The sequence below is a fragment of the Bufo gargarizans genome, chromosome 3, assembly GCF_014858855.1.
Source record: "Bufo gargarizans isolate SCDJY-AF-19 chromosome 3, ASM1485885v1, whole genome shotgun sequence".
Classification (NCBI taxonomy): domain Eukaryota; kingdom Metazoa; phylum Chordata; class Amphibia; order Anura; family Bufonidae; genus Bufo; species Bufo gargarizans.
The window spans coordinates 92,912,023-92,924,997 of record NC_058082.1 but is presented as its reverse complement, the minus strand read 5'-3'; the positions used below and the strand labels follow the sequence as shown (position 1 = coordinate 92,924,997).

At 42.6% G+C, this 12,975-nt stretch overlaps 1 protein-coding gene across 1 annotated transcript in view; it reads left to right on the top strand.

The window, feature by feature from the left end:
• Positions 1–12,975, top strand: part of ACAT1 (acetyl-CoA acetyltransferase 1) — a 33,859-nt gene that overhangs the window by 19,720 nt on the left and 1,164 nt on the right. The window contains exons 7-11 of the mRNA XM_044285050.1: positions 88–238; positions 7,565–7,660; positions 8,264–8,377; positions 9,886–9,950; positions 12,744–12,901. Of these exons, the coding sequence (XP_044140985.1) occupies positions 88–238; positions 7,565–7,660; positions 8,264–8,377; positions 9,886–9,950; positions 12,744–12,901 (584 nt within the window). The remainder of the gene's footprint in view (positions 1–87; positions 239–7,564; positions 7,661–8,263; positions 8,378–9,885; positions 9,951–12,743; positions 12,902–12,975) is intronic.

Below are 12,975 nucleotides of genomic sequence, written 5' to 3'. Positions count from 1 at the left end.
CATGTTAAACCTCAAGTATCAGGTTATGTGAACGCTGCACGACAGATATATATTTTTTTTATAGTCATGTATCCAATTGTATTGCAGGGAAACTGTGCAGAAAACACAGCAAAGAAGTTCAGCATTGGGCGGGAAGAACAAGATAATTTTGCAATCGGCTCTTACACCAGAAGTAAAGCCGCCTGGGACGCCGGGTTAATGGCAAAAGAAATTGCACCTGTTACTATTGCACAGAAAGGTACCTGCATGACAAATGTCTTTAGTGAGGCAGAACTGGGAGCAATGGAAAAAAAATGGAACCACAGGAAAACCCAATTCTCACTGCGCAGTAAAAAAAAAAAAATATATATATATATATATATATATATATATATATATATATATATATATTATAATTTTTTTTTTTGTTTCCCCAGCAATATTCTTAGACAACCCTATTAATTTACAGGGATCCCTCAGGATACAATTATTTTAACATGCAATTCTTTCCTGAGCCATCGTAAGTTGAAACTAGACTCGACACACAATAAGGCCACTTCTGGTAAAATTGTTGGATTAGTTGCTAGTTAGCTGCTATTCCTGACTGTTATACAGGTGAAATATGAATATTGTGCAAAGTTCATTTATTTCAGTAATGAAGCTTAAAAGGTGAAACTAACATATGAGACTCTACATGCAAAGCGAGATATTTCAAGCCTTTTTATTTGTTATAATTTGGATAATTATGGCTTGTACCATATAAAACCCCAAAGTCACAATTTTGAGGTCCCCTTTGCACAGGGGGTATGGATTAATTAGCTGACTAGCGTGTGACACTTTGAGCCTAGAATATGGAACCCTTTCACAAAATTCTAATTTTAAGCTGCATTAATGCATTCCTTTTTAATTTGCAAATGGACTTTTGCACGATATTCAAATTTTTTGAGTTTCACCTGTATGTAAGGACTTGTTTCTTTAATCTTAATTTTCCAGGACATCCTCCATGACAGCACACATGGAGGATGTCCTTTATACATCTAAAGGGACAGAAAGCGGAGAGGTTAAAAGCCCCTCCCTCCCCTCCAATGCCAGTGTTCTTCCTGTCCCCTTCGGTTTGAAGTAACAGAGGTTCTCTGTTATATGAGAAAAATGTTATATCTATTTTGAAGACTTAGATTGGATCGGGGGATGCTGCCTCTCCTTCCTTTCTATCCTTGGGCCGGGTAGCTCCCCTCAAGGTGGGGTCCCCTGGCCTTACCAGTACCCATGAAGGCTGCAAAGTCTGGTTACGATGCCGAAATCCTCCAATGTAGGAGGAAGCGGACTTCACGCAGCGCTTCCTCACTTCGTCCTCCGGTGGCTCCACGTGTATGTGCGTTGCCATGTTGGAGGCGGGCCCCGGCTTGTATTCCAGCATAGGAGCGTGCCTGTGAAGTCCTCTCGTGAGGTTCGGCGAGAGAACGGACAGACCTGGGTAAGCAAGCAATAGATCCCATTTTGGGATTGCCGGGGGCACGCTAGGAAGGCGCAGACTAATGGAGGCAGGACTATAAAATCAGGTAAGATATCAGTGTTGTGTATCTCTCTCCATGAAAGGTCCTGTGTCAGGTCGGTCCTTGCCGAGTTCTGACCCCCCCCCCCCCCCCCGGCCCAGGGGCATGTAAGTTATTTCTATATATGACCCTGTCTGATTAACTTCTTCTGTCCATAGAAAGCGGTATTTCCTGATGTAATTTCAGGATGATAAAGATTCATAAAACACCATCTGAACCAAAAAGAGTTAAAAGATGTGCTACGTGTAATAAGAAGCTGGCGGATTCATACGCTAAGCAACTTTGCAGCTCTTGTATTGATAAACTCATTAAGGAGGAGCAACCATCTTTGTCATGTGAAATTATAAAAATCATTAAAGAAGGTCATTCCTCTGTGGCTAAATGAATACCAAAATCTGTTCCATTATCTCAGGCTAAAAGACATAGAGTGGATATAGACACCGATTCAGAGGAAGAATCTGTTTATAATATAACTGAAGGAGAGATCGATGATGATAATATCGCTTCCGGTCCAGCGGAAGAGGCGAGGAAATATTTTTTTTTTTTCTCCGAAGCTTTAGACACTCTTATTTTCGCAGTCCGTCAAACAATGAATATTGAAGAGGTGGCTCAGCCTCGTTCTATTCGGACGAAATGTTTGGGGGGACTTAAAGGGAGTCTGTCACCACTTTTTTGCATGTTAGACCATTAAAATAGGGTTATTTGATCCAGCCAGAACATAAAAACGGTACCTTTGTGGTAGAAAACGGACTTTTCAATTTGCAGAAAACGAACTTATAAGATTATTTTCGGAGCCCTCTCAAGTGCCCAGGGCGGTCTCTCAATCCTCAGAGCCCAGGCAGGCACCTCCTAAACGGCTGATAACGCCGCCCTCCGTGCGCCTCTGCCCGCCCGTTTACTCCCCTCCCCTGTCCCTTTCCACTGCGGCTGTGCGGTACAAATCGTAGCGGGCGCATGCGCAATGCGATGCCCGCTCCTGGCAGGGCATCGCAATACCTATTGCGCATGCGCCGGCTAAACGGCGATTAGCCGGCGCATGCGCAATAGGTATTGCGATGCCCTGCCAGGAGCGGGCATCGCATTGCGCATGCGCCCGCTACGATTTGTACCGCACAGCCGCAGTGGAAAGGGACAGGGGAGGGGAGTAAACGGGCGGGCAGAGGCGCACGGAGGGCGGCGTTATCAGCCGTTTAGGAGGTGCCTGCCTGGGCTCTGAGGATTGAGAGACCGCCCTGGGCACTTGAGAGGGCTCCGAAAATAATCTTATAAGTTCGTTTTCTGCAAATTGAAAAGTCCGTTTTCTACCACAAAGGTACCGTTTTTATGTTCTGGCTGGATCAAATAACCCTATTTTAATGGTCTAACATGCAAAAAAGTGGTGACAGACTCCCTTTAAAGCAAGAAGGCACTCTCTTTCCTGTTAATAAAAAATTAAAGTCCCTCATTTTGGAGGCATGGGAGGAAGCGGGGGGAAAAAGGGCTGTATATATCTTGTGAATGTAAAAAACGTTTAGTCTTTAATGCTGAAGATACAAAACTATGGGTAGAGACCCCAAAAAATAGACGTACCCATTGCAAAAGTAATAAAAAAAAAAAAAAACACCTTACCTTTTGAAGATTCCTCGCAGTTAAAAGATGCTATGAATAGAAAAATTGATGGTCTTCTTAAAAAATCCTGGGAAGTATCTTCTGCATTAATCAACACGAATATTGCCACTACCTTTAGTGTCTCGTTTGTTTCTTTTTGTGGCTCTCCCAGCTTGAGAACCATTTAAAAAATGAAAACCCCCAAAGGAAGAAATTTTAGAGTCCATTCCACTATTGAAGATGGCTACAGCGTTTCACTCTGATGCTTCGACAGAATCCATAAGAGTCACAGCTAGAGGCAGCTCTCTATCTAACACATCCAGACAAGCATTGTGGCTTAGGGCCTGGTCAGGAGATATTTTGTTTATTTTAGATTCCATTCTAGAAAAGGCTATGTATAAAAAAAAAAAAGGCTTTCCTGAAGACAAAGGTAAAAGAAAATCCCAGTCCTTTCGGAATCCTGGTCCCCATTATATGCTCCAGTCTTACAAGGCCAAAGGTAAGTCGGGAAGATGGAGTTACCCTAAAGGAGGCAAGGGTACGGGGTTTCTCCTTAATCCCAAACCTACACAGCAGAAACTATGACATTCTTCCTGTGGGATGGAGATTTAAATCCTTCCTTCCACAATGGAAAGAGATTACTTGCAATACTTAATTTTTTAAATTCATACATTTTGAATACAATATAGAATTCTTATGCCCTCCTCCCAAAAAAAAATAAAAAAAATTTGTGGTAACTCATTTCTCTCAACCAAAACACATCTCCGCAATACTTTCAGATCTGGAGAAACTTCAAGCCATCAGGGCTGTTCCTCCAGAAGAGAGGTCTGGGTCACTACTCAAAGGTTTTCCTTATAAAAAGAAAAGCCGAACGGAACGTATCGGACCATTCTGAACCTCAAGACACTGAATCAGTGGGTAAAATATCGGACGTTCAAAATGGAATCAATAAAAACCACAACTTGTTTGATCGATCCAGGTGCATCAATGTGCACTGTGGATCTAAGATGCCTATTATGTGCCAATTTTCCCAGACCATCAAAAATGTCTCAGATTTGCAGTTCAAAAAAACGTATCCATTCTACTGTTCCAGTGCCTTCCCTTTGGCTTTTCCTCAGCTCCAAGAATATTTTCAAAAATAGTGGCAGAGGTGATGTCCTGGTTGAGAAACGAAGTATAAGAATAATACCTTATCTGGACGATTTCCTATTGACAGCTCCATCGGCCACAATGCCAAGTGAACAGCTGGAATACACCCTGTCCAGCCTCTCTCGCTTAGGGTGGATAATCAACCTAGAAAAATCAAACCTAGTTCCAGAGACGAGGAAGATTTTCTTAAGTCTGTGAAGGTTCTCATTTATCAAGGTCATGGTATATCTGTAAAGAATAAATCAAGGCAACTGGACGTACTGTAGATTTCTTGAAAACGTTTCACTCGTTCTTCCAACGAGCTTTCTCAATTCTGAGTGACCGTAGAAGAATTCTCTGGAAATAAATATGTAACTGAATCAACATCTGGTAATTATACCCAGCATGGGGTCAGAGGTCATTATACCCAGCATGGGGTCAAAGGTGGTGATTCCATTATCCTAATTGGAGTCAGTAGGTGATAATGACCTCCCGGAAAAAGGTATCAAGACAGCATTGTATGTGGCAGACAGTAGATGTCTACTCCCCCGCCTCTATTTAAGCTTGACTTCTCTGGATAATGAGGCCGATTGGTACAAACGGGGTGTGAAGGAGGCAATCTACATAAAAAAAAATGGAGAAGCCAAGCTTAAATGGAGGCGGGGGGGGGGGGGGGTTAGACATCTACTGTCTGCCACATACAATGCTGTCTTGACACCTTTTTCTGGGAAGTCTTTATCACCTACTGACTCCAATTGGGATAATGGAATCAACACCTTTGACCCAATGCTGGGTATAATTACCAGATGTGGATTCAGTTACATATTTATTCCCAGAATTTTTGTACAATCACTCAGAATTGAGAAAGCTCGTTGGAAGAACGAGTGAAACGTTTTCAAGAAATCTACAGTACGTCCAGTTGCCTTGATTTATTCTTTACAGATATAAGATTTTCTTGAGCACACTTTTGGATTCAGAGAAACAATGTTCATTCCTTCCAATAGAAAAACAAGTAAAAAATGTGCCAGGAAATCTCCTTATTCCAGAAGAAGGTCTGGTCCATAAGATCATCTATGAAAATCCTGGGATTAATGACATCTTGCATTTCTATGGTCCCCTGGAGTCAGTTCCACTCAAGACCCCTGCAGAAGACAATCCTGACTTGCTGGAACCGGGATCTGAGGACATTAGATCAAAAACTTTGCATCCTGGACTCTGTTATCCGGAGTCTTTCATGGTGGAAAGATCCAGAGAATCTTTTGTTGGGAATTCCTTGGACTTCAGAACCTCAGATTATAGTGACAACAGATGCCAGCAAGTCCACCTGGGGCGCCCAGATACAAGACTCTTACTTCCAGGGTCACTGGGATCACACTCTCTCTCAGAAATCATCAAATTTCCGGGAGGTAAAAGCAGTGTTGGAGACCTTTCTAAAATCAGAAGATCTACTAGAAGGTCATCAAGTTCTCTCTGACAACATTGTAACAGTGTCCTTTCTGAAGCATCAAGGGGGATCAAAATTCCCGTCCCTTCAGCATCTATCTGCACAGTATTTCAGCTGGGCAGAGAAAAATGTTCTGTCAATATCAGCAGTCCACCTGAAAGGGGAACAAAATGTTACCGCAGACTTTTTAAGAAGACACTCCATACAACCAGGGGAGTGGGGTCTCAAGAAGGAAACTTCATCTCCTTTGCAGAAGATGGGGGACGCCACAAGTTGATCTTTTTGCAACACTTAAGAATTCCCATCTTCCCTGTTTCTTCTTACTAAACCCGTGGGACAGCCCACTGGCAGTGGATGCCTTGTCTCAAAAATGGGATCTGGATCTGGCTTATGCCTTTCCCTTGTTTCCTCCTCCTGATTGGGTCGGTCTAAAAAATCCTAGATCAGAAAAAACTGTCTGATCCTAGTAGTTCCCCATTTGATATGGGTCTTCGACCCAGTACAATAAAAGTTCAAATGTCGGCCATAAGTTGATTTCTTGACTTCCCTCTTGTAGAGCACAGTTGGATAAAAACCTTTTACTCGTGGTATCTCAAGGATACTGCCTCTGGTTATAAAGTCAGTCCCTCCTTGGGACTTGTCACTTGTCTTAGAAGAACTAATGTAAATCTCCATTTTGAACCATTAGATAGCTGTCACACTGAAATGCTCTCTTTTAAAACTGTATTTCTTGTGGCCATAACAGTAAGAAGAGTGGGGGAAATTCAAGCCTTTTCTTCAAGCAACCATATTGGAGAATCCTGGACGACAGAATTATCTTAAATTTTGACCCGGCTTTTGTGCCAAAGGTCGCCTCTACCTTTCATCGTTACCAGGAAATTGTTCAGCCTTTTTTTTTTTTTTTTGTACTGACCCAAGGAATGTGAAAGAGCTTTTTTCATACTCTGGACGTTCATCGGGCGGTAATACGATATCTAGAAGCCACTCGCCCCTTCAGGGAGGATTCAGCCCCTATTTGTACAATTTGCGGGGAAGAATAAAGGGAAGCAAGCTTCAAAGTCCACTATTGCAAGATGGATTCAATCAACAATTCGGCAAGCATATACTTCCCAGAACAGATCTTGCCCATTCTACCCGATCAGTGTCGGCTTCTTGGGCAGAAAGAGCTAATGCTTCGGTGGAACCAGCTACCTGGTCTAGTTTTCAAACCTTTTGTAGGCATTATAGATTAGACACCTCTTCTTCTAATACAGACCTTGCCTTTTGGACATAGTCTTTACAGGCAGTAGTCCCTCCCTAAAATAGTTATCTGGTATTGCTCCATGTGTGCTGTCATGGAGGACGTCCTGGAAAACATAACCTAGTCTTAACTGCTAAATACCTTTCCAGGAGTCTGACATGACAGCACCCCTATTTCCCCCCCCATTATTGTTATGTATATATTGAGTATCGGTTTCTTACATATATTGTTACTTGACCGGTGTGATGGTTTAGAACACTGGCATTGGAGGGGAGAGAGGGGCTTTTTAATCGCTGTGCTTCCTATCCCTTTAGAGGTATAAAGTACATCCTCCAGGTGTGCTGTCAGGTGCACTCCTGGTAAGACTAAATTATGTTTTCTCTCATCTTGGATGACATTTTGGTGCTTTGGAACAAATTGCTCAAGTTACAATGGTTTCAACATACAATGGTCTTCCTAAAACCAATTAATATTGTATCTTGAGGGACCACTGTAATTTTAAATGGTAAAATCTGATGTACTGAAAGAAGTGACATGCCAAAAAAAACAAGCCCAAAATGAGCCACTACTTGTATCCGTGTCCTATGATGTTGCGAATCATCTTATTTGCTGAATCTCAGATTTTTCTTGCAGGGAAACCAGATGTTGTTGTACAAGAGGATGAGGAATATAAGCGAGCAGATTTCACCAAGTTTCCAAAACTAAAGACAGTTTTCCAAAAAGACAATGGTGAGGAGTGCTGGGATATGAGTGACGCAGAGGGGCTCATGCATTTATTATGTAGAGAACTGCATAGACTATAGACTGTCCATGTCTTCCCCTCTAATCTGTCTATATCGTGAACTAACATGGAGAAAATGAGCAGTAAAAGGACCAATCCCAGTAAATTCTATATTCATATCATTCTTTCTTTTAATCACATCTCGTACTATATAAAAAAAAAAAACAGATCCCTCTGACTGTAAGGCAACTAGCTGACACAGGAGCCCTATCCCGCTGGTCTGTCTGCAGTAGTTGACTATACATGCTAAGCATGATTTTTGTTGGCCAAAGACTCTACCCTCGGCTACATGCAAAATCTGCCGTCAGGTGCCAATTAACCCTTGTGTTCTCTGCAAGACGTGCTGCAGGTACTGGCAATAAATCCTGCAGACTTGCACTGTGTGGGCAAGATTTTATCATGTATGTCCACAGCTTATGGTATATAAGCTAACCATAGAACTGTCCCTTATTGCGATTCCATTGACAGTGTACTTAGTATGACTGTCTGCTCTGCGTGTCTGCTTGGTTGAGGAACATTTCTATCATTTTATCTTATTTTCATCTTCCCAGGCACAGTAACTGCAGCCAATGCCAGCACACTGAACGATGGGGCAGCCGCCTTGGTTCTTATGACTTCAGAAGCTTCAGACAGACTCAAAGTCAAGCCTCTGGCGCGGATCCTTGGTACAAAACAATATGCAATGCTTCAAGTTGTTACATTGATTGCAGAGCATAGTCTACATCAATGGATCGTTAAAATTATGGGGATACCAAATTTATAGTTTTACTGGCTTTGCACTTCTAAAAATATGTTTGCTTGTACCAAGAGCTGTAATGTTTTTATTTTAGCATCTGACAGAGCTGTATTAGGGCCTAGTTTTGCAAGGTGACTCGTAGTCATTGGTTACATTTTAGGGCACACCTTTTTTTTATAAATTTTTTTTATTCCGTTTTTTTTGGGAGCGGCGGGTGGAGGACGAAAAAGAAATTGGTTCTGACGACTAATTTTTTTTATTTATTTATTTTCCTCAGCATTAAAGGGGTTCTACACCCGAATTACTAATATATCCTTTGGATAGGTCGTGAGTATCTGATCAGTGGGGGTCCGACACTCGGGATACCTGCTGATCAGATGTTTGAGAAGGCAGCGGCACTCAGTAGTGCAGTGGTCTTCTCGCTGTTTCCTGCAGGCCAGCGACGCCACGACTATAGGTGATGTGTCCTGGGCACAGCTCTGCCCCTTTGAAGTGTATGGGGCTGAGCTATGGCCAGGCTATTGAAATAGTCTTGACCTCACTGGCCTGGGGGAAACTGCGAGAAGACCACTGCACTTTATAGTTTGGGTAGTTATAGGCCATTGGCATAAAGTGTTTTTTTTTTTTTGTTTTTTTTTTGTTTTGTTTTTTTGTTGTTTTTTTTGTGGGGGTTTTTTTTTATTTTTTTTTTTAATCTTGGTGTTATACTTAGTGTACAGACAGCATATGGTAGGTCCTGTTTTAGCCAGGTCGAAATAGGCTTACATCCATGGCAGACCCGGTTTGCCTTTGGATTTACAGTGGAGTGACCTCTTCTGTCTGTAAAACCACTTAAATGATGTGATTGTGTGCACAAGACTTAACAAGTTTTCCAAGATTTTGATACTGATGACCAATCCTCAGGATAGGTCATCGATATTGGACTGGTGGGGGTCTCGCTGCACCACTGCCAAGCAGTTGTTTGAACAGGCTGCATTGCTCCGATGAGTGCCGCAGCTTCTCCTAGGCCATGTGACGTCACATTTATCAGCCACATGGCGTAGGTGCGGCTCAGTTCCATTCAAGTGAATGGGGCTGAGCTGCAATACCAAGCACAACCTTTGTACAATGGACAGTTCTTGATAAGCTTGAGGAGGACGTTGCCTCCTCAAACTGCAGGTCAGCGGGGGGTGCTGGGTGTTGGACTGCCACCAATCTGATATTGATGACCTATCCTGAGTCATCAATATCTAACACCCCTTTAAAACAGCTGCTGTGGAGTTGCCACAGATGTAATAGTTATTCTCTACCATGTGGACAGGGAATAACTTATCACAAACAGTATACGTCTTTAAAGAGAGTGTAGTGTCCTACTCATCATGTCTCTATGCTGTACTGTCACATGTGTGTTGCTTTAAGTAAAATATATATATTTTTTTTTCCTCTACCCTTGTTCAGCTTTTGCCGATTCTGCCGTAGACCCCATTGACTTCCCTATTGCACCCGCATATGCTATTCCTAAGGTAAGAAATATTTCTCCGCTGGTTAGAGTAGCCCTGGCACCAGAGGTTGGCAATGGAACTACACAGCTCGTTCCACTGTGTAGTGGATGCAGGTGATTCCTGCAGAGCTGCTCCCATCGAAGTTGACTACACAGTGGACAATACTGTGTAGTTCAGTATCGAACCTACGCTGAAACATCTGGGGTGCTGGATGTCAGACCCCCAGCAATTAGATATTGATGGTCTAAGCTGAGGATGGGCCTTCAATAACAAAATCGTGGAATACCCATTTATTTAAATGTCTACTTTTTAACAGTGTAATGTTTGCATCTAACTTTGGGCTGATAAATTTCTTTAATATGTTTGTACAACAGTCATAACTCCATTTTTCTGATAGAGCTTCAAATCATTACATAGACAGTTAATGGTAATCTGTCAGCAGTTTTGACCCTTGACAGCACTATGCAGGGGCTGAGGAGAGCAGAGCAAACATTCCTTTCATGACTCTTATCAGGATTAGTGTCAATGTGAAGTTTTATTCTGCTCCTGAAAGTACCCAGGAGGCGGTGCTTCATTGTAATGATCTCTGCATAGCCCCTCCGCTCTGAGTGACAGCTGTATTGGTCTCCTGGTTGGATACTACAGCTGTCACTAAGAGCAGAGGGCAGGGGCTGTGAAGCGACTCAATGCAGAGAGCACTTCACAGCAGTCCTCAACAGAATAAAGCACATTATCTTCATATTCACCTTACTGATAATAAAAGCTCCACAATAGGTGCCCTATATGGCGCTGTCAGCAGTTTTACCTGTGACAGGATGCTTTGCTCGGGGCTTCCGCCATAATTTTCTGCATATCTATGATATTCTGTACATCTGGGCTCCTGACCTCTTGCAGCACGTTTTGAGATGCTCATGACTTGCAAAAAAGAGAGATGGAGGAGCTGCCACCCCACCCAAGCATTATGGCGCTAGAGCCACTCCCAAGCTGGATATGGCTACCTGACTGGAACGTTTCACTTGTGTGACAGGGGACTCCAGATCTTACCCAGCTGGACCTTCCATGAATTCTCCGGTGAACGTTCTCCGACCACCGATCCGTTACAGTGAGTCCTGCTGCCACTTCTAGTCTGGGAACTGTTTCGGACATGAGACAGCCCGCTCATGATACTGGCCCACAGTCTGTACATCATGATTCCTTGTACCGGATCAGATCTGAAGTCCCCTGTTGCATGGGCGAACCGCTCCAATCGGGTAGCCACTAGAGTTGAGCGAAGCGAGCTTCGGATGCTTAATCTGGAGTCACTTCGTTCAAAACATCGGAGTAATACTGTACAGTTTCGTCTCCGTACAGTAATAAAATGTATGGGCTCCGATTAGCTGAAGTTATTCACAAAGTCGCGCCGTAGTTGATTTTTAAAAACGCTTTAAAACTTGAAACCGAACTCTGCTTCGGTTCCAAGGTACTAGTAGGAACCGAAGCAGAGTTCGGTTTCAACTTCCTGTCTCTCCCACTCGTCTGTCTTGTCTTGATAACCCCACAAGTTATGTTATTATCTGCTATGCCTGTAATTTGAAAATATTATGGGTCATGTTATATAGTCATTTTGCCTTTATAATCTGCCCAATAAACAGATTGAACCATAAAGATCAACTACCGAAGTTATTCAATTAAGTCGCGCTCGACTTCGTGAATAACTAACTTCAGCTCATCGGAGCCCACACATTCGAATACTGTACGGAGATGAATCTCCGTACAGCATTATTGTGAATTTTTTAAAGAAGTGACTTTGGATTAAGCATTCAAAGCTCTCTTCGCTCAATGCTAGTAGCCACACTTAAAATGTCTATCAAGCGGTGACAGGCTGCACTTCTTCCTTAGCTATGCGTATGGCACAAATAGGTGGCCTTAAAGAGGACATTACTCTTAAGAGACAAGACATACGCAATATGAATGAGCGCATACCAGCAGCTGAAGGGAGAGTTAGTGATCTGGAGGACCGATTTCCGCCTGTGCAAAGATGTGAAAAAAGCGGGACATACACTGCCCCTCCTGATGGTCTTGAAAATTGGTCACAAAGAAGCAACATTGGGCTAGTAGGGCTGCCAGCGAAGGTTGAGAAGGCACTAATGCTACAGCCTCTTTTGAGTTTTGACTGTTGGAGAAATTTAGCGCAGAAACGCCATCTCAGCTCTTTGCTATTGTATGCACCCACAGGGTGCCATTCCACCCTTTGCCACTGCCCTTGAGACCGGTCCTTCTGAAATTGCCGTATTTCCTGGATCATGATGCCATCTTCAGGAAGGCACGAGACCACCTGGATCTTACTATAAAAGGGGGGGGGGGGAGACTTTTTTTTTTTTTTTTTTTTTTTGTACCCATCAATTTCACCCATCCATAGTTTCTCACACAGAAACGTATCTTGTTGCGAATACTACCCATTTGCTAAGCCGCTCCTGGAAAGCCCATTACGATCATTCAAGATTTACTACTTGTGCTGGAGTGGTCAGTATCTTAATTCACAGGGCTGTTGTTTTTCAATGCTTCAACCTTTTCACTGACCCGAAGGGTAGGTTCGTTTGTTTGTATTGCTCCCTTTTTGGGAACCCCTTGATTCTAGTAGCAGTTTATATTCCTCCCCCATACCCTTCTGAAGTTCTTAAACAGGTAATGGCATTTTTGTCGGCATCCCCATAGCCGCTTTTGTGCATTTATATTTTTATTTTATTTTTTATTTATTTATATTTTATTTTATTTTTATGGCTTTTTATATGCGGAATGTGATGTCCTGACTTTTTGTTGTTGTTTTTTTTACAGATCCTGAGTGCTACTGGGCTAAAGAAAGAGGATATTGCCATGTGGGAGATCAATGAAGCATTCAGTGTTGTCGTATTGGCCAATGTAAAAATGTTGGACATTGACCCTGCAAAAGTCAACATTAATGGTGGAGCAGTGTCTCTTGGCCACCCCATTGGGTATGAAGCAAATATCTCTATAAATTAGGAGAGGTTGACTCAGAAAAAAATAAATTATACAATGTATAGTTGAT